Source organism: Podarcis tiliguerta (genome assembly GCF_965153285.1).
Source record: "Podarcis tiliguerta genome assembly, chromosome: 13".
Lineage (NCBI taxonomy): Eukaryota > Metazoa > Chordata > Lepidosauria > Squamata > Lacertidae > Podarcis > Podarcis tiliguerta.
In genome coordinates this window covers 43365063-43390138 of record NC_139546.1, presented here as the reverse complement: position 1 = coordinate 43390138, position 25076 = coordinate 43365063, and the positions used below count along the sequence as shown (strand labels likewise).

Sequence of the window (25076 nt, the reverse complement as noted above, 5' to 3'; positions counted from 1 at the left end):
AGATTCCTGTATAGAACCTCAAAAACCTGTGGTCAAATGCCAACAGACATTAGTGGAGGACTGTTGCCTTCACATCCTCCTCATGAGCTGCTAAGTGGCATGGAAACATTAAGAAGCTGCCTTTACACAGAGTCAGACCACCATCTAGCAGTGGCGTAGCGTGGGGGGTGCAGGGGGGGCCGTCCGCACCGGGCGCAACATCTGGGGGTTAGGGTTAGGGGGCGCAAATCCACGGGTTAGGAGGCGCAAATCCACGGGTTAGGGGGTGCAAATTACTTGCCTTGCCCCGGATGCTGACAACCCACGCTACACCACTGCCATCTAGGTCAGTATTGTCCACACTGATTTCTTGCATGCAAGGAAGATGCTCTACCGCCCTTCCTGTTACATCTGACTGGCCACAATGGAAATGGAGTTTTAGACTAGATGGATCTTATTCCTGATCCAGTGCAGCTATTCTTATGTTGTTAACAAAGGAATGCCTTATAACAGATCCGATAAATGGCCTCTTTGGACTTCAGCTACTATGCATCTCACTGTAACATTGCATTTTCCCTTCTTCAGCATTACTGATTTTTTAAAATGTGTGTTTTTGGTTTTTTTTAATTTATTTGGTAATTGGGGATTTATGCCTTTTCCTATATTAAAGATTTTCCCATGTATTTTGCCTTTGGGAGTGAGAAGTTGTAGCCAACAGCTTCATTTTGCCTCTTGACTTTCCACCAACCTTGACAATATCCTTTCAGAGGGTTAGACTGTTGATTGAGCGGAATGGCGGGAACCCAGTGGCCAGAAGACTGGGTTCAAATGGCAGAGGGCATGTTAGCCTGTATACCTTGGTTTACTAAACATTAAATTTAATATATATTTATTTACAGGTAATTAACTCATTAATTAATAGATGTATGCTGTGGACCACTGGGCAGTTAACTCAAGTAAATGAAACAATTCAGTACACTCATACTCACACCTGGGATTTTCTTTCCTAGTTTACAAAGGAAAACAAAAACAGGCCACAGACAAACAGGTGCGTATTTCTAAATTCAAATTTGCTTTTATTGGCAAGATAGAAACTCCATTGGTCCCACATTGTTCCACAATTGGATTGGTACAAACCAACTTATTTATTGCACAATGTCACCCCCCTGTGCCCATTGGAGGGACTGCACATCCGTTCTTCCTTGACCCCTCCCTAAGTTCATTCAAATGTGTGTTGCGGGTGTGGGGGCTAGGGACCTAGACTATGTATGAGGATAACAGCACTGGAAAGTTTTGCATCCACAGCACAGGGACCGTGTCTAATCTGGTCTAGTCCAGCTTGCAATTGATGGTGCAGCGTAGCTTGTGAGTGGGTGTAGAAAGTTTTCAGAAAGGCAGCGGAAAGCAAGGTCAGGGCTGGCCCTGGGGATAGCGCAAGCACCACTCGCAGGCGTTCTGGAACATGCGGAGCCACGGGGAGACCTTCAGAGACTGGCGCCAGGAGGCGGGCATCCAAGGCCACTGCCAGGGAAGGACACATCGCTCAGGGTGAGGCATCATCGCCAAGTGGCGCCCATCGGGAGAGCAAATGCCCGCAATGCCCAGTGGAGACCCATTGGGATTCATAGGGTACTCCTCAGTTGGCAGGCCCTGGTCATCCACGTAGCGGAGAGGCGCCAAGCGAGCAGAGCGCACCTGGGCCAGGACTTCATCTGAGCGGAATCGCATCCGACCTGCAGGAAGAGGAAGGGGGAAAAGGTGAGTGATGAGTCGTGGACTCTCCCAATATTTATGCGGCAGCCTCTCTCCATTGGCCAGCCTAGATTACCGTATTTTTCGCTCTATAAGACGCACCAGACCACAAGACGCACCTAGTTTTTGGAGGAGGAAAACAAGAAAAAAAATATTCTGAATCTCAGAAGCCAGAATAGCAAGAGGGATCGCTGCGCAGTGAAAACAGCAATCCCTCTTGCTGTTCTGGCTTCTGGGATAGCTGCGCAGCCTGCATTCGCTCCATAAGACGCACACACATTTCCCCTTACTTTTTAGGAGGGAAAAAGTGAGTCTTATAGAGCAAGAAATACGGTACTCTCAGTCCAATAGGAACTTGCAAATGTGGCCACAAAGCCACATGAGCAAGGCAGTTTTCTCAATGCTTTGTGTTGAATTCTAAAAACCAACAAACCAGGGGGGGATTTCTTACTGGAATTAGAATCTTTCCCAGGAGAACATGCACATGCATGCAAGGCAGTGGTGTTAGCATAAGTCAGAGGGATCACTGGACTTGAAAAAAGGTTTTTCTCCTCTTAACCCCATTCCCAATAGCTCCTCTTGATAAAGAGTGTGCATTGTTTAGCTTCTCGCACTTTGAGCTTTATGTCTTGGTTTTTTCATATTTGCATGCTTCTGTGTTCTCTTAAAAAATAGAAATGTTTAAAGAATGAAAAAGGCGGCCTCCAGCTCCCAGTACTGAAGCTTATTAATTATTGTAATTATGTTATTAAAAGTCAACGCTGTTACATGCAGCAGAGCTCTAAGGGCAACATATTGAATACGTTTCTTCAAACATTACAGAAAGCCAGTTAAAACTGCAAACATTTTTTCTATCAATCAAGCATGTTTAATTCCTGTCTCTAAAATAAATATAATTTGTCATTTTACATATTAGTGTATAACCCCTTAAATTTTTTTATGCCTTTCAGAAATCACTGGTGTTTTATCCCCATTTCCAGTTACTTGCACTGAAGGTTTTTCTAAACCTAATTATGAACCCTCTCCCCGCCCCACTCAATTTTTTAAAACAAAGATTACCTTCTCCATGCGCCACCCAGATGCCCAGGGTAGAACCAGCCATGCCCCGCAACATCAGTGCCGGACTCTCCTCGATGCCGACGCTCACAAAACGAGACTCAAAGCGCCCAGAATTGTTGGGACTCAGCAGCACACCTGGCTGAATGGCGCCACCTGGAATAATAACCAAGATCAAGAAAATTTTTATATCTCTTTTTTTTTTTATTTCATATGATTTACATACTGCTTGGTTGTAAAAAAAAACCCAAACAAACCTCAACGGGGTTTAAATAAAACAATGACATTGTCAGTAAAAAAAGCCGAAGCAAGTATTTTTAAAAAATCAAAGAATGATTGGCCATCCAATCTCTGATTCAACGCCCCCAGTGAAGAAGAGGGCACCATCTTCCGAGAGAGTCCATTCCACTACCAATTCACTTACCTTCATCTTGCACATCAGCGCTCTTGGTCCCCACCCAGCCTAGCAGTCCCATCAGCTGGCAGCCATTGCAGATGCCCAGGCTGAAGGTGTCTCTGCGCCGATGGAAGGCCTGGAACTGAGCCTGCGCCCGGCGGTTAAAGCTCACCGAAGCTGCCCAGCCTGCAAGCAAGAAAAAAGGAGATGAATTGTCTGGATGTTGCAAGCCCTTCTGGACCGCACGCCAAAGACCCCACAGCTATCGTGGCATCAGCGGCAACAGCATCTCCCAAAGAGCGTGAGGCAGGTAGGAATCCCCTGCCCAAAACCCAGCAACAAGGCCGCCATCCTTTGCCACAAGATTGGGCGGAAGCTTTCTCCTCGACCCGAGGCAAGAGGACGGCCCCGTTCCTTGCAAGAGGCAAGGCTGACCTTTGGCAGAACCCAAAACATCTGCGTAGCTGAACCCTCCGACAAACACCAGGCCACGGAAGGAGTCTAGCGTCATCTCGCCCGAGCACAAGTCTTGCATGGTGAGGTCCCAGACCTGAAGTGAGGACGGAGAGAAGACAATAAACAGGAGGCCTTTCAGGAAGGGAGGGGATTGAAGTGACAGAAACATTGCGGGGAGGAGATTGAACTCCTTAGAATCATAGAATCATAGAGTTGGAAGAGACCACAAGGGCCATCGAGTCCAACCCCCTGCCAAGCAGGAAACACCATCAGAGCACTCCTGACATATGGTTGTCAAGCCTCTGCTTCAAGACCTCCAAAGAAGGAGACTCCACCACACTCCTTGGCAGCAAATTCCACTGTCAAACAGCTCTTACTGTCAGGAAGTTCTTCCTAATGTTTAGGTGGAATCTTCTTTCTTGTAGTTTGGATCCATTGCTCCGTGTCCGCTTCTCTGGAGCAGCAGAAAACAACCTTTCTCCCTCCTCTATGTGACATCCTTTTATATATTTGAACATGGCTATCATATCACCCCTTAACCTCCTCTTCTCCAGGCTAAACATGCCCAGCTCCCTTAGCCGTTCCTCATAAGGCATCGTTTCCAGGCCTTTGACCATTTTGGTTGCCCTCCTCTGGACACGTTCCAGTTTGTCAGTGTCCTTCTTGAACTGTGGTGCCCAGAACTGGACACAGTACTCCAGGTGAGGTCTGACCAGAGCAGAATACAGTAGCACTATTACTTCCCTTGATCTAGATGCTATACTCCTATTGATGCAGCCCAGAATTGCATTGGCTTTTTTAGCTGCCGCGTCACACTGTTGGCTCACGTCAAGTTTGTGGTCAACCAAGACTCCTAGATCCTTTTCACATGTACTGCTCTCAAGCCAGGTGTCACCCATCTTGTATTTGTGCCTCTCATTTTTTTTGCCCAAGTGCAATACTTTACATTTCTCCCTGTTAAAATTCATCTTGTTTGTTTTTGCCCAGTTCTCTAATCTGTCAAGGTCGTTTTGAAGTGTCATCCTGTCCTCTGGGGTGTTAGCCACCCCTCCTTGCGTGAGGTTTCGGTTCCTTCAGTTTTTCGGTGATATCCAATGTTAAAGTCCTACTGAGGGGAGACCCGCTGAAATGACTTACGTCCATTAATCTCAATGAACCTACTCCATGTTGTGTGGCGTAGTGCCAGGCTACGACCTGGGAGACCAGGGTTCAATCCTCACTCAGCCATGAAGCTCACACTCAGCCTGGTCACTCAGCTTAACCTGCCTCACAGGGTTTGTTGTGAGGATAAATTGAGGAAAGAGGAGAACCACGAATACAAACCTTGAGCTCCTCAGAGAAAAATATGGTACAGTCATACCTCGGGTTGTAGTTGCTTCAGGTTGAGTGCTTTCAGTTGCGCTCCGCGGCGACCCGGAAGTAACAGAGTGTTACTTCCAGGTTTTGCCGCTCGTGCATGCGCAGATGGTCAAAATGACGTCGCGTGCATGCGCGGAAGCGGTGAATCGTGACCCGCAAACACGGATCGTGTTCACTTCAGGATGCGAACGGGGATCCGGAACGGATCCTGTTCGTATCCAGAGGTACCACTGTATGTTAAGTGTAATAAATAACTAAGACAGGGGTCAGCAAACAAATTTAGCAGCAGGCCGGTCCACTGTCCCTCAGACCTTGTGTTGGGCTGGAGAAGCGGCACTGGGGGGGGGGGCTGGAAGAAGAGGCATGGGGGGGCAAGTAGTCCTCCTCCCCACCCCTACCTGCTGCACTTACCGGCCCAGGGGCTACCGCCACAGCTGCTGCTTCTTGTGGGTAGGCAGAGTGAGCTTGTCCGCTCCGCTCTCTGGCCCACAGGAGCACCAGAGTGGTGGCGGCGACGGAAGGAAAAGGCTGAGTGGTGGTGGTGGCTCTGCCAATCAAACACCACGCCTGGTTTACCTCAGGGCAGCATGAGGACATCTCTGCCAATCAAACACCACTGAGTTAACCAGGCATGGCGTTTGATTGGCAGAGCCACCACCACCACTCAGCCTTTTCCTTCCGTCGCCATCACCGGGAGTCTCGGCTTCACAGCGGGTTCTGGCTTCGCAGCACGGGCCAGATGCAGTACCCAGGGGGGCCTGATCTGTCCCGGGGGACCTTAGTTTGCCGACCGCTGAATGAAGGAATGATCGCCAGGTGTGGAGCACACTTCCACCTGCAGACAGGCCTCAGCTGTCTGAACATCATGCCCTCTATCTAACCTTTTGCTCTCTTTGTAGTCTGATGTGCCCTGTCTGTGACCTTTGTCTCTTTCGATTAAACATTGTGCAAGGGGAAAGTGACGCGGTGGAAACAGGGGCCAAAATAACCTTGTACCACCCCTTGATCTCGGGATTGGAAGATGTGTAAAGGTCACAGTCCAAAATGTATTTGACTGGTTTTGCATACTGTGCTAATAAAGAGCCTCCGCAGAGCTAGCTGGCAGCTTGCTTACGCACGGTTCACCTGATGACCAACACCTGACTCGTGCCCAGTGGCGTAGCGTGGGGGGTGCAGGGGGGGCCGGCCGCACCGGGCGCAACATCTGGGGGGGGGCGCGCTCACACTCGCAGCTCTCTGCCCCTACCTGGCTCACTCACTCTCTCTCACTGCAGTGCTGGCTGTGCGAATCCGATCCGAGCCGCCAGGTCGCTGCCCACTGTGGAGGGGAGGGTGCCAGGCGTGCGGTGTGGTGAGAGAGCGAGGGACTATCTGGGGGAGGGACAGTGCAGCGGGGGGGGGGGCAAATTACTTGCCTTGCCCCGGGTGCTGACAACCCATGCTACGCCACTGCTTGTGCCTTCACTTCAGCTGAACTAAGACACAGTTATTTCACTTGTCAATGGCCGAGATCCACCTCCAGTGCCAGAGATCATTTTGTGCCTCTGAGTGCCATCACAAGAGGGGAGAGTGTATCTGCTTGGCCGCTGTGAGAACAGAATGCTGGAGGAGTTGGACCTGGGGCCTGATCCTGCAGGGCTCTCCTGACATTATTAGGTTAGAGATCTTCATCTCAAAGCACTTGTGGGCGATGCCTTCACTAAATCCACATTGGTCTGCTCACCTGGAAGCCACCCATGAGGAGCGCCGCCACCATTTCACGGTCCCCGTTACTCCCTTCTTCACGAAGGATGGCGACACGGGGGGCAGGAAGGGCTGTAGGGAAAAGATACACGGTTTGTTGTCATCCCTTCGCGATTAGGCTGCAAGGTTTTACCATGAACAATTAATCGATTTCACAATTCAAAATAAAGTCAACTAAAAAAAGGGGCCTTACTGATTAAGTCAACTCAAAAAGTGTTCTTGATTAAGTGGGCAGGGGTTTTTTAAAACATAATTTTTAATACAGGTACAGTCAAACCTTGGCTCCCAAACGCCTCTGTTTTGGAACGTTTCGGCTCCCAAATGCCGGAAACCCGGAAGTAAACGCTCCGGTTTTCGAACATTTTGGAAGCCAAATGGACTTCCGGAACAGATTACATTTGACAACCGAGGTTTATCACATCTCAGAAGATGAATCCCCCATTTCCTCTCGCAAAAGGATGTGTCTCCTAAGATCATGGCTACAAGGGCTCATGCATGTGTTGTCCAAAGCTAATAAAATATACACTTCTCACTTCATTGCCACTGTTTTTACCCAAATGCAATCACTTAATTTGCTAAAATTAATCTGCTAAGAGGTCAGGCAACAGCTCTACAGTGGTGCCTCGCAAGACGAAAAGAATCCGTTCCGTGAGTCTCTTCGTCTAGCGGTTTTTTCGTCTTGCGAAGCAACCCCATTAGCGGATTAGCGCTATTAGCGGTTTAGCGGCTATTAGCGGCTATTAAAGGCTTAAGGGATTAGCTGCTAAAAGGCTATTAGCAGCTTAGTGCCTTAGAAAAAGGGGGTGGGGAGCGAAAAAAACCCCCCAGGAATCGCAAGACATTTTCGTCTTGCAAAGCAAGCCCATAGAGAAATTCGTCCTGCGAAGCACCTCCAAAACGGAAAACCCTTTCGTCTAGCGGGTTTTCCGTCTTGCGAGGCATTCGTCTTGCGGGGCACCACTGTATTTCCTTTTTCTCAGGATGGTATCTAGCGCTAGCCCAACTCAGGGTAGACCAACTGAAGTTCATTTTGCCTAGGCAAGTGAGGCTCCTTCCTTTCAATGTGTCGACAACCTTTACTCAGGTACCAGGCGGTCTCCCCCTTTCCCCACCCCTCTTCTTGGCCCTGGTCTGCCCCATACCCATTTCCTGCAGCAGGGGAAGTTCTTCCTGGGGGTTAAAGGTCAGGGTGTAGCTGGGCTCCGTGCGCTTGGTCAGCCCTGCCTCTTCTTGGGCCACACAGTCTGGGTTGGCTTGCAGCCTCTCCAGCTGGAAGCTCGTGTCTTCCCACCAGCCGCGCAAGGTGGACACTTTTTCGGCCAACACTTCCTGGCTGTTCACGGTGACCTGGATCTGCAAAGCGTCACAACAAGGCAGCAAATTAGCAACAACAACAACAAAAAGCAGGGGGCATTGGCAGTGGGAGATGGAAAAACCGTAAAGAGGGGAGTAAGTGGACTGGCATTACAAGCTACAAGAATTTGCTGAAATGGCGCAGTTAACAAACACCCTTCTAAAATTATCCAAGTTGGAAGAACGCTTCGTATGTGGTGGACCTGTGAAAGGGTAAAAGAGTATTGGGAAATAATTTACAGTGGTACCTCAGGCTAAGAACTTAATTCGTTCTGGAGGTCCGTTCTTAACCTGAAACTGTTCTTAACCTGAAGCGCCACTTTAGCTAATGGGGCCTCCCGCTGCCAACGCGCCACTGGAGCACAATTTCTGTTCTCATCCTGAAGCAAAGTTCTTAACCTGAAGCACTATTTCTGGGTTAGCGGAGTCTGTAACCTGAAGCATCTGTAACCCAAGGTACCACTGTATAATGAATTGGGGGGGAAATGTTTAAAAGCACCTTCCCCCCAAAAAAAACACCAGAGTCCTTTTTGTTGACGATGATTCAGATGGAAATTCCCAGGTGTCAAGAAAGGCTATTTCTGTAGGCCACTATTGCGGCCTGTGTTTTGTTAGCCCCAAAATGGAAAATGAGCGAGGTCCCAGCTAAAGAAGAATGGCAACTTAAACTGATCGAATACGTGTAGCTTGCTTATCTAACTTACAGAATAAGAGAACAAAAAGAACATACGTTTAAAGAAGAATGGAAAATGTTTATTGACTATATGGGGGGAAATTGTGTACACTTGAAAACGTTGGCAGCATTAGGATAAATTCAATAGTGTATATAAGTTTTGATGGAAGTAATAACGGAATACTGAATGGTTTAGTTTATATAAAATATGCAGGGATTTATGGTATGCAAAATGAACCATGGAAAGAGAAGAAGTTATTGATATTTTAAGGTTGTCTAAATCAGTGTTTCCCAACCTTGGGCCTCCAGCTGTTTTCGAACTACAATTCCCATCATCCCTGACCACTGGCCTTGCTAGCTGAGGATTATGGGAGTTGTAGTCCAAAAACAGCTGGAGGCCCAAGGTTGGGAAATGCTGATCTAAATGAATATTCTAAATTGTAAAAAAGTTAATAAAATTATACAGATCTTAGATTATTTATAATAAAGTGGTGCCTCGCAAGACGAAAAGAATCCGTTCCGCGAGTCTTTTTGTCCTGCGGTTTTTTTGTCTTGCGAAGCAAGCCCATTAGCGGATTAGCGCTATTAGCACCAATGACAGTTTAAGGGCTATTAACGGCTATTAAAGGCTTAAGGGATTAGCGGTTTTGCTGCTAAAAGGCTTTTAGCAGCTTAGCGCTTCAGAAAAAGGGGTTTGGGAGCAGAAAAAAAACTCAAAAATTTTCGTCAATTTTCGTCTTGCAAAGCAAGCCCATAGGGAAATTCGTCTTGCGAAGCGCCTCTGAAGACGGAAAACCCTTTCATCTTGCGGGTTTTCCGTCTTGCGAAGCATTCGTCTTGCGGGGCACCACTGTAGAACCATCCAAGTTGGTGGCCATCACTGTGGGAGTGAGTTCCATAGTTGAACCATGAAGCTCACTGGGTGACCTTGGGCCAGCCACTGCCTCTCAGCCTAGCCTACCTCACAGGCGTGTTGTGCAGATAAAAGGAGGAAGAGGGGAAGAACCACGCATGCCGCCTCCTCAGAGAAAAGGGGTTGGATATAAATGCAATAAATAACTAGAAAGGGTTTGTTTGTTTTTTTACTCGAAAGTTGTGTTTGTGTGGTGTCCTTTGTGAGCTGCCTCGGAGGGTCTTTCTTGGTTGAAAGGTGGCCTGGAAATAATATCTAACAGCAACCCTTTAAGCAATTCTTCCCCCACTGCTGCCCCCCAGGGCTCAAGTCCACACTCACCATAGCATTAGGGCCCCGGGGACCTGAATGCCCGACTGGCACGCACCGCACACCAGCCCGCCGGTACCGTTGGCAGACGTCGGCCGCCGCCGCACGGGGCACCTCCAGCACCAGGCCCAGTTCCTCAGCAAAGAGGACATCAAGGGCTAAGGGAAGAGAGGAAGCGCAGCTGTGTTAGGGTGAGGGAACTGGAAAAGGACATGCGAAACAACAAGGGAAGGTTGCAGGGAAGGGTGCTAGTTAATTTAAGGGGTGTGAAGGAAGGTGAGGACAGGTGACCTCACCTAGGCCCGAAGTCACCCCCCACCAAAGCAGGCTCAAAGCTTCTCAAAGCTTTTCAAAATCATTTTCTCAGCAGCTAAGCATCAGAAACATTCTGCTCTGCTGTAACAAAGGTAGAGAACAGTCCATTGTTTCTCAGGCCTTTCTCATGCCTTCTGGCCTTGCTAAAGAACCCTATTGCAACTTGCTTTCTGTCCGGGAACCATGCCAAAGCACAAGAATGAAACAACTGGAACACACTGAAACCCCCTCACCCCCTTTTCCTGCCAAGAGTCCACAATAGTTCCAAGACAGCTTTCTGTACATGCTCAGGGGAACACATCATGGGGCAGGACTCCTGAGGGAGGAGAAAGGAGGAGGGAACTGGAAAGGGGTATATATGTTTGTGCACATGATTGTGAACTCGTGCATGCTTTTTGTGGACTATCACACTTGCTCCTTCTACCAGTTCATGGATGGTAGAAATAAAACCTTTTTCTCTGAAACTATTCCTTGAGTGTCTGTTGACTCCCACTTCCCTTTCCCAGGCGCAATATTTTTTCCCACCCGAGGGCAAAGCCTCATAAGGCTACAGGGGAAAGGCAAGTAAAGAGGCCAGGACATTATAGAGGACAATGGAACTGTCAGGGACTGGGCAAAGGAGGAATGGTGAAGACTACCTCTCCATGCTGACCCTTCCAGGGAGGAGGAAGAGGAAGGCAGTATAGATTTACAGCAGGGGTTTGAGGAAGGCCGCAGCTCAGAGGCAGATGAGAGGAAAAGCTGGGAAATCATGGGCGAGCCAGAGCAACACCCGGCTGACACATTGTTATTAGAAAGCATTCCAGACCCTCCATCGCCCAGAACCCGGCGAGCCTTAAAAGTAGGAGAGCAAAGAGCTCAAAGACAGAGGCACCCGTAGAGGTGATGATGATGATGATGAAAGAGGAGGTGGGAGAGATGGGGAGATAGAGATTCACTCAGGACAATGCCATTATCCAAGAGGCTGGATTCTATAATCTCTCTCTGTAAAGATTGAAATAAAAAAAAAAGGACTGTAAGAAACTTTTCCTTGTCTTTATACTTTCCTGGCCTGCAACCAGCCGGGAGCTGCTGGCAGCATCCTTACAGGAGCTGAACGCTGGAAGATTCAGAAGGGACTTCTTCACACAATGCCTAGTCAATAGGGCCGGCGCGACTGTAGGACAGAGGGAGGAAACCGCCTCAGGCGGCAGAAACTGAGGGGTGGCAGCAGCACCTCATTGGCTGTTCCCCCTCAGAAGCGGGAGAGCATTGTACTCTCTAACCCAGCCAGCAACCCTCAGGTGTGGTGCTGCTCTCTTGTCGCTGGAAGTCTGAGTCAGCTCTCGGTCTTTCTGAAGGGGTCGCCATCTTGTCCTTTGCCCTAGGCATCAAAGATGTCTTGGGCCAGAGCTCTGATAGCCAAAGGACGTAATTCACTATCGCCACAAGAAGTGGCACCAGCCATCAATTCAGATGGCTTTTACAAAATGAGTTTTGTAAATTTCAGGGAGCATAAGGCTACCGGTGACAGCTAGTCAGGATGGCTGGAATATACCACTTCCAGGTTCCAAGGCCTCTCTGAATGCCAATTGCTGCTACACTTATGGCCTGCAATGACTACCAGTGCCTCCTCCTTTGTCTTAGTGTTGCTTCTTGCAGAACTCAACAGGGAGGCAGATGGGAACAGAATTGGCTCTGCCTGCTCTGGACTCTGGCGCCACCTACTGTCAGCTCCCAGCTTTCCACCCCATCAGACCCAATGGACAGCAGCTGCCGCTGCATTCTCAGATCCAGGTCAAGGAAACCTTTTCATCCTTCTCCGCCCAACGTTCTCCATGCCCTGCTTTGTTGTTGTTGTTTATTCGTGTCCGACTCTTCGTGACCCCATGGACCAGAGCACGCCAGGCACTTCTGTCTTCCACTGCCTCCTGCAGTTTGGCCAAACTCATGTTAGTAGCTTCGAGAACACTGTCCAACCATCTCGTCCTCTGTCGTCCCCTTCTCCTTGTGCCCTCCATCTTTCCCAACATCAGGGTCTTTTCCAGGGAGTCTTCTCTTCTCATGAGGTGGCCAAAGTATTGGAGCCTCAGCTTCAGGATCTGTCCTTCCAGAGAGCACTCAGGGCTGATTTCCTTCAGAATGGATAGGTTTGATCTTCTTGCAGTCCATGGGACTCTCAAGAGTCTCCTCCAGCACCATCATTCAAAAGCATCCTTCTTTTCTCCCCCTGACCAACTCTCCCGCTCATGCTTTGATCTCAAGGCACTATCCCAGCTACCCCTGCCCAGCACATTCATTTGCCAAGGACTTCCCTTTGGCGTTCCCTTTTCCCCCCACTGCATATGTTGTTCCAAATCAGCCAATCTCTGACAGCAACCCAAGCTCAGTGCCACCCTCAAACTCCCAGGCCACAACGCCTCTTCTCCCTAACTCACTGACCATTGACTCCAGGCGCCCCCAGTTCAATGTGGGCACCACAGTTCCCGGCAAAGGCCATTTCTAGCATGCAAGTCAAGAGGCCTCCGTCGCTCACATCATGCCCTGCGGAAATCACTGCGTCTGTGGGAGAGAGAAAGAAATGTGTCTGTGTGGCAGAAGAAAATTGTCTGTGTGACCGAGTACTGTCCTCAGCTTTTTTAAAAACACACAGAAGAGAGACTTTGCTACTGGAGCAGCAGCTTCTGCAATCCTGAGAACCTCATCTTTTATTTAATTTGAAAAGCACGTTTCTAGTAAGGATAGGAAGCTGGCTTGTACACAACGCTAGGCGAGGTCAGAGCGGGATCTGCAAAAGCTTGACTTCATTGCCCTGCAAAACTTGTTACCCCTTCATTTTATTTTTATTTTTGACAAAGTAATTATATATATATATATATGCACCCTACCCCCAAGTCCATTCCATTGTAACTATCTAACCTCCCAAAATGTCAAAACCTCTTGCGATGGTTTGACCCCTTTCCGTTTTAACAGTACAAATTCTACAAATTGCCCCTTCCTTATGGCAAACAGAAGCAGGATTAATTATGCAAAGTAATAAAAATAATTTATTATTTAGACCCTGCCCACCTGGCTGGGTTTTTCCAGCCACTTTGGTTGGCTTCCAACAAAAGATTAAAAATGCATTAATAAGCACATAAATGCACTTGTGCTCAGTTCACCCAGGTCACAGAGTCTTCCTTTTTCTTTGGTGCAGAATTCAGATTACCTTGATGCACAAGGTTGCCCTCCCAGATCCTCTTTCCCATCACAGAAGTATAAGGGACCTGCTTCTTCTTTCCACCTTCCTCCTGCCTTTTGCCATGGCTCAGAGGTGGGGTGCTTGCCTTTCATTTAGGTGTGTTTAGAGTGCCTTTACCCAATGGGGAATTATAAGCAAATATTTAGGTATGTTGTACCAGGGACTGGGACCAGCAGCGCTGGGTCTGGGGGTGGGCAGGCCAGGGGTGACCCAGTCCTCGTTCAACGCATGCTTACCTTGTAGCAGACTCTGGGTGACTTGGAAGCAGGAAGCAAGGGTGCTGGGGTTATCCAGGTCTGGCGAAACATCCCCCAGCTGAGAGAAGCACTGGGCCAGAGCGCTGCCCCCCAGGCGGTGCCGATCAGGACAGATTGCCACGTGAAGAAGGGTCCCTGAAAAAGTGCCCAAGAAATCAGCAAAGAGGACAAAATGAATGTCTTGGTTTTTTCTCTCTCCACTGCAAAACACCTACAAAAAGGGGTCGGGGGGGGGAGAGAGATCTAATTGTTGTCAGCACTTAGTACATACTATCCTTTATGGTGGGAAGGCAAGTTGGTGCAGTGTTTTTGGAATTTGATTTTGACAGATATGTTCAATACTACTAAAGAGGCCATTGCTTCTTGTCTGAACGGGATGTTACTGAATATTTTTGATTATGCCAATGTAGATCCGTTGCCAAAAGAATTGGTCTCATATCTGATCTTAAGTAGTAATTGCAACGGAATGGAAAAGAAGCCCAAAATTTTACACTAGATGCTTGACATCACACCCTCTGGAATAGCTAAAATAGACAAAACACCGCAGTTCGTTCGACTCCTGAAACCGTTTGAAAACCAAGGCGCGGCTTTCAGTTGGCAACATGAGCTTCCGGCACTCAAGCGGAAGCTGCGTCAAATGTTTGGCTTCCGAAAAATGTTCAAAAACCAGAACACTTACTTCTGGGTTTTCGGCATTTGGGAGCTGATTTGTCTGTCAACTTAGCCGTTCGAGAACCAAGGTTCTACCATATTAGCAAATATTCTACAAGTCATTCCCTAAAGCAGTGGCTCTCAAAGGGTGTGATGTGCCACAGTGGTGAGGTAGGAGAAGATGGCGAGTGTGGCAGCAAGATGTTATTCTCATCAGCTCTTGAATTTACCTTTTCCATCTGGACATTTGAGGTCAGGGGTGACCGTAGCAGTGATATCTGGACAGACAGCATAAGCTGAGATGACAAGTGTCCCTGGGAAAAGGAGCGTAAAGGTGGAGGGGGAAGAGTTGGAAATGGAGAAAATATGCAGTGTGTTAAAGCACATTTATTGAGAGCTAGGAAAACATCCAAAGTCGTCTGTAGTGAAGCTACAAGGTGCCTGAGAAACAGCTTGTTAGGAAGTAATAACACCCTTTTTCTCCCTGTCCTGGGGCACCAAAAGTCAAGCAACCACAGGGGATTTTTCTGAGCTTGTTTGACAAGGTGCAACCACAGGGAAAACTTAGAAGCTGCCTCTAGCTCCTGTGTTTTTGACAGAATGTCCCATCAGCCCAAGGAGCGAGGAGATCTATTTCCCAGGACACTAGGCAAAGCTAGAGCCTAACCTTTTTCTCTCCCTTTCAAAAGTGTTTCTGCAGACTTGGGTTTATGGCTCTAAAGTTATAATCCACATTCAGTTGATTTGGAAAATGTTTGTGCATCTGTGAAACACACACACACACACACACACACACAGTGGTACCTCGGGTTAAGTACTTAATTCATTCTGGAGGTCCATTCTTAACCTGAAACTATTATTAACCTGAAGCACCACTTTAGCTAATGGGGCCTCCTGCTGCTGCCGCGCCACTGGAGCACAATGTATGTAACCCGAGGTACCTCTGTGTGTGGGTGTGTATCGTGTAAGCAAACTAGCAACCTCATACCTGGCATTGCTCAGAAGTGCTATGATTTTTTAAACAAAAAAAAACTGCAGTTTTGAAGTCAGCGGTTAAAACTGGTGCAGTTTCGAAATGTCAAGTTCACTACTTTTACTCAAAAGGGCTTCCAATTTTATCCAAACACTAATGAATACCTGCTCCTTGAGCTCAGGAACCATCTGGCAAAATTTGGTTACAATATCTTAAAAGTTGTCTAAATGCCTATCAGAAGCCGGTCTTTCCAAAATAAGTAGCAGAGATGGCTTGGAAAGGCAGCAAAAATATGAAAAGGGCAAGGGAGGAGTTGAAAATGGGGGGGGGGGAAAGAGAGGACAAAACAAGCCTCAGATCCTCAGATAAAATAACCCTCCGAACTTGAGGACAGCATTTTTATTTTGGAGGAAGGGGGCAACCACCCTATCCCTTGGCAGAAGCTTTTCTGTTCCTCACCAGGTGCCTTAACGGTCTCCGTGCCAACGCGGGCTGCCATGCTGAGGGAGTCCTTGCCGCCGTCCACAGCCACGCCCAGCTCACCCATCACAGAGCACATGGCCCTGCAGGCCTCCGCCAAGGCAGCCCCCTCGCCAGGCAACTTGGCTGCCCACATCCAATTCCCGCTGCATTTCACATCCTGGAAGGACACAAATGTCGCCACCACATATACAGAGAGGTTAGGCAACAGTGGGAAGGAGGCAGTTGCCCGTAAGGCTAGCCTCCAACTCTAGCACACAAATTAATGTTTTATATTTAAAACACTTAGAGGTTTCATAAGAGAAATGTGTTGATTTCAGTGTGTGATCTATACAGAATATGATCAGAGACTAGGGCTGGGCGATATCTGGTTTTCAACATCGTGATATGTCACCAAGCTAAACACGATATACCGATATATCACCATGTCTGAAATAAGGATGGAGCTACATAGAGGCATTGGCTTCACGGTTTCCCCCTTTTAAAAATGTTTGCATAACACACACATCACGATTCACGATATATTGCCAGTGCAAAAATTATGAAACTTGATATGGACTTCAAACCAGTTTGGGACAATATGTTGATATATTACCCAGTCCAATCAGAGGCAACCCATTATCTGAAAGTTTGTGTATTATTCAGATTTAACACAGTCTTTGCCAATCTGCCCCCCTGCCCACTCTCCTGAAATGTTGGAGACTACAACTCCCAGCCAGTATGGCGTGAATGGGAGTTGCAGCGCAAAACATTTGCAGGGCCTCAGGTTGGCCAATTTAACAGATATTAACATTTCCTGGCCCCTTTAGGCTACTGTGCGACATAAAATAAAGTAATATGATAAGTAGTAAAGAAAACCAATCAGCAGTCATGTTGGTTATTGCACAAAATTATATAATGAAAGCAGCCTTTCTTAAAACCGAAAACACTACAAAATGCCACAGCTTCTGGTAAAATGAGGGCATTGAGAAGACCTTTGCAGAGTGAAAAGCTAGACACCCTCTCTCAGCCTAGTCCACCTTGGATAAACTGGGAGGAGGGAAAACTGAGATACAGTGGTACCTCAGGTTAAGAACTTAATATGTTCCAGAAGTCCGTTCTTAACCTGAAGCACCACTTTAGCTAATGGGGCCTCCTGCTGCTGCCGCGCGATTTCTGTTCTCATCCTGAAGCAAAGTTCTTAACCTGAGGTAATATTTCTGGATTAGTGGAGTCTGTAACCTGAAGCGTCTGTAACCTGAAGCGCCTGTAACCCAAGGTACCACTGTATTAAGGCAAGAAGGAAAAATGTTGGGGGTGGGGTGCGGACTGCCTCACCTTAAGGTCAGTGACCCGAGCGAAGACCAAATTGGTGAGGGCCTCTGCCACAGACAATCGGGCACCGGCTGCGGGGTCAATGAGCCCTTTGATAGGCTGCTCCCCAATGGCCGTGGCTCCTCCCACCGTCTCAAAGGGGGAGAGGGCCACCACGGCGACGTCCGCCAGCGGGGTATGAAGGGGGCCGACGCACTGTTGCTGAGCCACCAGGCCCGTCACTGAGCGATCGACCTGCACCAGAGGCAGAGGGGGAAAGAGGAGAAAATCAAATCAGCAGCAAATATACCTTCCCTCCATTTTAAAAAAAAGATGGCTGGGTTAAAAGAACCCAGAGGCGCAAATCTGAGAGGCATTTACCTTGTTGGTCAAGTAGCGCTTGCTTGCCACGGATGGGAGCCTGAGCACACGCTGAAGGGCGTCCGACACTCTAAGGCCACGGGGAAGAGACAGAGGGCTGAGGACTCGGTGGACACGATTCAAAACAAATTCCTGGTTGGCAGAAATCATCATCATTGTTTGTTCCTTTACGACACGTCCTCACCACTAAGAAAACGTCTCAAAGCAACTGACGAGTCCACAAAATGTAAAATGGCTTGAGAACCCATTTTTTAAAATAAAAACAACAACTCTATATCAAATACAACAGAACCAAGTTCCTGAAAATATTCGTCCAATAAGTATAAAAGGGACAGATCCTAACCAGCTGAAGGAATAAACAATAATGGACACAGGATATTGGAATCCAAGCCAGAGCATTTTAGAGAAGGGATGGGAGGGTGGCGACACGAGAATGGGCTTTTTCTGTGGAGGCACACCTGGCGCCTTCATTATGGATCTTTAGGCGGCAGGCAAAAAACATTTCTCTTCAACCAGGCATTTGGCTGATTAACATTCTATGGCTTTTCAAATGTGTTTGTGGGAGAGGGATTGGTTTGTTTTCCTTTTTCTTTGCATTATGTATTTTGTGTTTTTGTCTCACGTTTTTATGCTGCGAACCGCCCTGAGATCTACGAATGAAGGGCGGTATACAACTTTAATGGGACGCGGGTGGCGCTGTGGGTAAAAGCCTCAGCGCCTAGGGCTTGCTGATCGAAAGGTCGGCAGTTCGAATCCCCGCGGCAGGGTGCGCTCCCGCTGTTCGGTCCCAGCGCCTGCCAACCTAGCAGTTCGAAAGCACCCCTGGGTGCAAGTAGATAAATAGGGACCGCTTACTAGCGGGAAGGTAAACGGCGTTTCCGTGTGCAGCTCTGGCTCGCCAGAGCAGCTTCGTCACGCTGGCCACGTGACCCGGAAGTGTCTTCGGACAGCGCTGGCCCCCGGCCTCTTGAGTGAGATGGGCGCAGAACCCTAGAGTCTGGCAAGACTGGCCCATACGGGCAGGGGTACCTTTACCTTATACAACTTTAATAAATAATAATAGTATCACAGATTCAAAGCATCAAGATCTACTGCGGGGGGGGGGGCAACCTGTGGCCATCCAGATGTTGTTGGACTCCAACTCCCATCAGTCCCCAGGCAGCCTGGCCAGAGGTAAGAGAAGATGGGAACTGTAGTCCAATGTCTGGAAGGCCACAGGTTCCTCCACCTTTGGTCTACTAGGACACCTTTAAGCAGATGTTTTACCAAGACTTTTCTTTGGGGGTGGCAGGGCAGGAAGAGGACACACACAGAGAGAGATGGGCATGCCATACCTTGCGTGGCATCTTGCCAAGGACCCATTCCAGCATCAAGTTCACAGGAGTGGGTCTCCCTCCAACCTGCCCCTTCTCCAGCTCCACGTCGCTCGCCGGGACCTTTGTGTCATCAACTAGCACAATCTGTCAAGGAAGAGGAGTCACTTTTACAGACCACCCGCTTCCCAAAGTGTTCAGCCTTCAAACCTTCCCAATCCCTTCTCTCCCTTCTTAGATTTTGGCGCTCAACTTTAACCTCTTCCCAGTTTCCCAGGCCCAAACAACCTCTGCCCCACACCAGGAGCAGATAACTGACCATCACAGTGAAGGTTTGCACTCCTAAAATCTAGCGCTCTCTCTCTCTCTCTCTCTCTCTCTCTCTCTCTCTCTCTCTCTCTCTCTCCAGTGGTACCTCGGGTTACATACGCTTCAGGTTACAGACTCTGCTAACCTAGAAATATTACTTCAGGTTAAGAACTTTGCTTCAGGATAAGAACAGAAATCGGGCTCCGGCAGCACGGTGGCAGCAGGAGGCCCCATTAGCTAAAGTAGTGCTTCAGGTTAAGAACAGTTTCAGGTTAAGAACAGACCTCCAGAACAAATTAAGTACTTAACCCGAGGTACCACTGTATATATATATATATAAGTCAGGGTCTGGACAGAATGCTAAACTGCGTCCATGAAAAATGGAAGCGGAAGCTTCCAAACTCCCACCCACCGGAGAAGAGGGGGAAGAAATGAAGGACCACAAGGTTCTCAGCTGCAGGTAGTTCCCACAACTGGACACTAGTGGCCAAAATTGTGGAAACCTTTTGGGGAAAGTGTATTTCCGAGGTTTGATGACTCATAACACCTGACTGGCTCTCTAAACACTCCTGCTCACTGGCTACATTCTAATGAAGGAAAGCATACCAATCTAAGCAAGTTGTGCTTCCCTTTTCTAGTTATTTGGCTATAACTTGTGATAGAATACAGATAATGGAACAAACCTTGTCGCATTGCATTCTTCATTAAATTATCTTTCCATTGATATATAATGTTATGGCATTACTAAAAGAAAAAAGTGGTGTTATGAGCCATCAGACCTCAGAAGCAAACTTTTTTCCAATAGGTTTCCACAATTTTGGCCGCTAGTGTAGTTTATTTTTATGTCCAAATAACACCCATGGTTTTCTGCACAGGCCTTGCCACATCAAGGCAGTCTGCATGGTTTGTTTCAGCGATTCTCTCCACCCCTCCCCTTGCTCCTGCTGTCTTACCCGTCCATCGCCACTGATCTTGCCCACGAAGTCGACGGGGCACCTCTCACGGCGGGCAAGGCGTCGCAGGAAATCTGCGTGGCGCGGGCGTAGTAAGAGGGCATTGGATTCTTGGTACTCAGCACCCCAGATCTCCAGAACGCTCAGAGTGGGATCTCCTAGCTGGGAAAAGGAAGAAAGAGAGAAACTGAGTGACGAAGAACTGACTGAGAGAAGGCAGAGGGCCTTCTCGGTGGTGGCACCTTCCCTTCAAATGTCAAGGAGATAAAGAACCACATAACTTTAGGCAATCCTGTATCGGGAAGTCTGATGTTTTACTACGTTTTTATATATGCTATAAGAGTTCAAGGGCACATTCCAGTCAGGCAAAAACACTCAAGAAGGGTGCTAAGCCAGACGCACTGGGTGGGAGAGGATGCAGCCCAGACAAATACATCTGAAGGGCCACCTCTAGCCTTCAGGTCTGAAGTTCTTCACCCAGATGTAGATTTAATCTTGGATTTTTCCAGATTTTTTATAGAATCATAGAGTTGGAAGAGACCACAAGGGCCATCGAGTCCAACCCCCTGCCAAGCAGGAAACACCATCAGAGCACTCCTGACATATGGTTGTCAAGCCTCTGCTTAAAAACCTCCAAAGAAGGAGACTCCACCACACTCCTTGGCAGCAAATTCCACTGTCGAACAGCTCTTACTGTCAGGAAGTTCTTCCTAATGTTTAGGTGGAATCTTCTTTCTTGTAGTTTGGATCCATTGCTCCGTGTCCGCTTCTCTGGAGCAGCAGAAAACAACCTTTCTCCCTCCTCTATGCGACATCCTTTTATATATTTGAACATGGCTATCATATCACCCCTTAACCTCCTCTTCTCCAGGCTAAACATGCCCAGCTCCCTTAGCCGTTCCTCATAAGGCATCGTTTCCAGGCCTTTGACCATTTTGATTGCCCTCCTCTGGACACGTTCCAGTTTGTCAGTGTCCTTCTTGAACTGTGGTGCCCAGAACTGGACACAGTACTCCAGGTGAGGTCTGACCAGAGCAGAATACAGTGGCACTATTACTTCCCTTGATCTAGATGCTATACTCCTATTGATGCAGCCCAGAATTGCATTGGCTTTTTAGCTGCCGCGTCACACTGTTGGCTCATGTCAAGTTTGTGGTCTTGTTTGCATGGGTTTGTTTTTAAATCTACTGCTCCCTGCTCTGTGCATTTAGGAACAGGGAAACATCTATGGGGAAGTAATAAATAGATATAAATGGCAGTAGATCAGAAGACAAAGAGCTTGGTGTCTGTAAGGTAAAGGTAAAGGGACCCCTGACCATTAGGTCCAGTCATGACCGACTCTTGGGGTGCGGCGCTCATCTCGCTTTATTGGCTGAGGGAGCCGGTGTACAGCTTCCAGGTCATGTGGCCAGCATGACTAAGCCACTTCTGGCGAACCAGAGCAGCACACGGAAACGCCGTTTACCTTCCCGCCGGAGCGGTACCTATTTATCTACTTGCACTCTGACGTGCTTTCGAACTGCTAGGTGGGCAGGAGCTGGGACTGAGCAACGGGAGCTCACCCCGTTGCGGGGATTCGAACCACCGACCTTCTGATTGTCAAGTCCTAGGCTCTGTGGTTTAACCCACAGCGCCACCTGCGTCCCACCTTAGCGTCTTAAAGGTAAAGGTAAAGGTACCCCTGCCCATACGGGCCAGTCTTGACAGACTCTAGAGTTGTGCGCCCATCTCACTTAAGAGGCCAGGGGCCAGCGCTGTCCGGAGACACTTCCGGGTCACGTGGCCAGCGTGACATCGCTGCTCTGGCGAGCCAGAGCCGCACACGGAAACGCCGTTCACCTTCCCGCCAATAAGCGGTCCCTATTTATCTACTTGCACCCGAGAGTGCTTTCGAATTGCTAGGTTGGCAGGCGCTGGGACCGAACAACGGGAGCGCACCCCGCTGCGGGGATTCGAACTGCCAACCTTTCGATCGGCAAGCCCTAGGCGCTGAGGCTTTAACCCACAGCGCCACCTGAGCCCCACCTTAGTGTCTTAGGAAAGTCATAAATGAGAAACAGACCTGGAAGCGGCTTGCGTAGATGACAGCCCCGGCTGGCTCACTCAGTTCCTTCAGCACATTCCCTAAAACAGAAAGCAAAGCGTTTCTTTGGAAGCCTCTCTCTCTCTCACACACACACACCCAAATCCTTGAAGGTAGCAGCTACTATAATTCTTCCAAACTTATTATCACCCAGAAAAGCATCCGTCAATGACCTACTGTTCGCACCCAGCTCAAAACATTCTTATCTCATGTTCTTCAACCTTGGGTCTTCAGATACAGCTGGACTACAACTGCTATCAACCCCTGATAGATAACACTGAAGATCAGGAATGATAGGAATTGTAGTCCAACAACATCTGCAGACCCAAGGTTGAAGAACATTGTCCTTATCCATCCAGGTAGAGTTGACCATCTCTACCTTTGGAGGTGGAGGGAATGGCTAACCACAGCCATTCATTCCCTGGGGGAACCACTGATGGCAAAAGACTACCTTCTCATCTTCCATTTCCTCTTCCTAGAGCATCCAGGCCACAAAACCATTGCTATTCACAAATCGTTTACTGCCGCTTAGTCAACGTAATTTCTTTGTAGCAATGTAAACATAAGAAGAGCCTGATAGCCAATCAAATCCAGCATCCTGTTCTCACAGTGGCCAACTAGAGACCTGTGGGAAACCAGAAAGCAGGATTTGACCCTAGGACCTCTTGCACCCAAAGCAAGAATCAAACCCTTAGGCCAATGAGCCAGTTAATGTACCAAGCAGGTATAGAATTCTTATAGTGAAGTCAGCTATGCTACAGGGGATGGTTAGTCTTAAGGTCATCCCATAACCTTTGTGGTCAAATGGGACATTTAGGAACGTAGGCACACACGAAACTGCCTTCTGCCGAGTCTGTACTTTGATCCATCTAGCTCGGTCACATCCTTGGTCTAGCTAGCTCAGAACTGTTGTGACGACTCTCCAGGGTTTCAGGCAAAGGGACATCGCTAGTCCTACCCAGAGATGCCAGGGATTGAACTTGCGACCTTCTGCATGAGAAGCAGGGGGTTTTACCTCTCAGCTACAGCCCTTCCCTGGTTGGTCCCCCAACGTCACAAAGGAATATCCTGTACATCTGAACCACTAGAAACCGTTCTGCTCTTCATCCTGCAAATTTCCCCTTCGCCGTAAGATCCAAATGCTCTTCAGCTGCGGCATGTGGCCCAAATCAAACCACTCAGGAGAGGGGAAAGGGAGAGCACACATGGCTCAGCCTATAGCCACGTTCCCAAAAGCCTTCTCCAAGCCGCTCACCGTTGCCTCCAGCGCCCTGGTCGTGCAGGCTGCAGATGGGATTGCCTTCCCCGCTCTCCACGCAGCCTCGCAACACCCGGTTCATCTTCTGCTCCATCTCGGCATCGCCACGTTGCACCGCTCCGAAATCCAGTTCGCTGGCGTTGTCCCCTTGCACCTGCACACACGGGGAGCATTTGCAGGTGTGAAGGGCTTCGCAGAGGGAAGCGGTAGCTTTGTCGGCAACGGGCAATCGCCAGTTAAGAAGAAGGCCAAGGAATGAGGCCAATAAGCAGGGCCATCATTGCCTTCTGCCCAGCAGTGGCATAGCAAGGTCACGTGGTACCCGGTGCAGAAAATTGCTTGTAACACGCCCCCCCCCCTGCACATAGGGACTTATTTATTTTTTGCCTGCAAAAATGGTTTGACTTTATTTCTTCCTCTTTCTTTGCAGAGCCAAAGTTATTGAGCTTTTTACAGCTGAGGTAGAGCCGGTGGGTGGACAATTTCACCAGAAGGAAGCCTGCGTGTGCCACAGCGTCTCTCACAGACGTTGAGTACCACACAGCATTTTGTCACACCCCCCCCCCGGGAGGTGACACCCGGGGCAAACCACACCCACCTTGCTACATCTTTGCTGCCCAGGGCTCCTGAAAGGTACCTGCATCTCCGAACCTTCGCCTTAAGGCGAAGGAGATGCCACCTTCACCTGCAAAGGTGAGGAGCAGAAGGCAACGCCCAACTTACCTGGATGGAGGAAGCAGCTCCACCACCAACACCAATTCGATAGACGGGGCCTCCAAACTTCACGACATTCATACCTAAGGAGGAAATGGGAACTTAAGTCGCAATTGTACAGTTGAAAAGAAAGAAATCTGGTCCAAATTCAACATTCTGAGAATATTAAGAAAAGTTAATAAATTAGATTATAATTAGAATATTGCTTTGGAATAGTGATATTGTAAAACTGCTACAATTAGTTACAAGGAAAATTCAGATGGAAGGGACCAGAGGAAGTCAAGCAATATGTTTATGATGTTGGACGTTCAATTAAAATAATCAATTTGTATTGTTTATTTGTTACGTTGTTATATATTTTTTTATTTTGATGTTATTTGCTGTACTTGTTTTATGTTGTCTTTTTCCCTCTTCTTTTTTCTCTTTTTATTTTATTCTCGATTGTATTTGATTCTACAATATGTTAGAAACTTAATAAACATTATTGTAAAAAAAAAAAAATCAACAACTGTGATTTGTTTTCTTTCAAAAAAAAAAGGCTCTAGTCCTCATGACTCCTTGGGAGCATCTGGTAAAATATCAGAATACAAGTGATGGGAAGGTGGGATTTCCATAGCATCAAATGCTTCAGCAACTCTTTAACTTCCCCAAGCTCAACAGAGGTAGCTTAACACATTTTTGCAAAATAAGCAAGCACTCATTATTACGAACTGACCCAGTTCCTGCAGTCATAATCATCTGAGACCCTTCTCCAGGTGCCCCATTCATGGAGAACACAAGAACTGGACTTTTCAGTGATGGCCCCCCAATTGTGGAACACTCTCCTCAAGGCGATATACCTGGCACCACCATCTTTAGCTGCTAGGCAAAAGCATTCCTTTGCCAC

At 48.1% G+C, this 25076-nt stretch overlaps 2 protein-coding genes across 3 annotated transcripts in view; one reads left to right on the top strand and one right to left on the bottom strand.

The window, feature by feature from the left end:
• LOC310663057 (G-protein coupled receptor 4-like) overlaps nt 1–25076 on the top strand; it is a 303619-nt gene that overhangs the window by 119089 nt on the left and 159454 nt on the right. The gene's annotated exons all lie outside the window — the stretch shown is intronic.
• Nucleotides 1–25076, bottom strand: part of PFAS (phosphoribosylformylglycinamidine synthase) — a 50067-nt gene that overhangs the window by 7351 nt on the left and 17640 nt on the right. Inside the window, exons 12-29 of one of the 2 annotated variants that reach the window (XM_083410044.1) lie at nt 24200–24273; nt 23474–23630; nt 22198–22259; nt 20136–20297; nt 18895–19020; nt 17561–17692; nt 17204–17434; nt 15866–16046; nt 14664–14747; nt 13762–13917; nt 12727–12846; nt 10003–10148; nt 7885–8095; nt 6723–6814; nt 3620–3734; nt 3212–3370; nt 2791–2943; nt 1502–1712 (exon numbers count right to left, since the gene is read on the bottom strand). In XM_083410044.1, coding sequence (XP_083266170.1) covers nt 1502–1712; nt 2791–2943; nt 3212–3370; nt 3620–3734; nt 6723–6814; nt 7885–8095; nt 10003–10148; nt 12727–12846; nt 13762–13917; nt 14664–14747; nt 15866–16046; nt 17204–17434; nt 17561–17692; nt 18895–19020; nt 20136–20297; nt 22198–22259; nt 23474–23630; nt 24200–24273 — 2572 coding nt within the window. Of the gene's footprint in view, nt 1–1032; nt 1713–2790; nt 2944–3211; nt 3371–3619; nt 3735–6722; nt 6815–7884; nt 8096–10002; nt 10149–12726; nt 12847–13761; nt 13918–14663; nt 14748–15865; nt 16047–17203; nt 17435–17560; nt 17693–18894; nt 19021–20135; nt 20298–22197; nt 22260–23473; nt 23631–24199; nt 24274–25076 lie in introns of those variants that run through there. The other variant, XM_083410043.1, reaches the window with a different exon arrangement.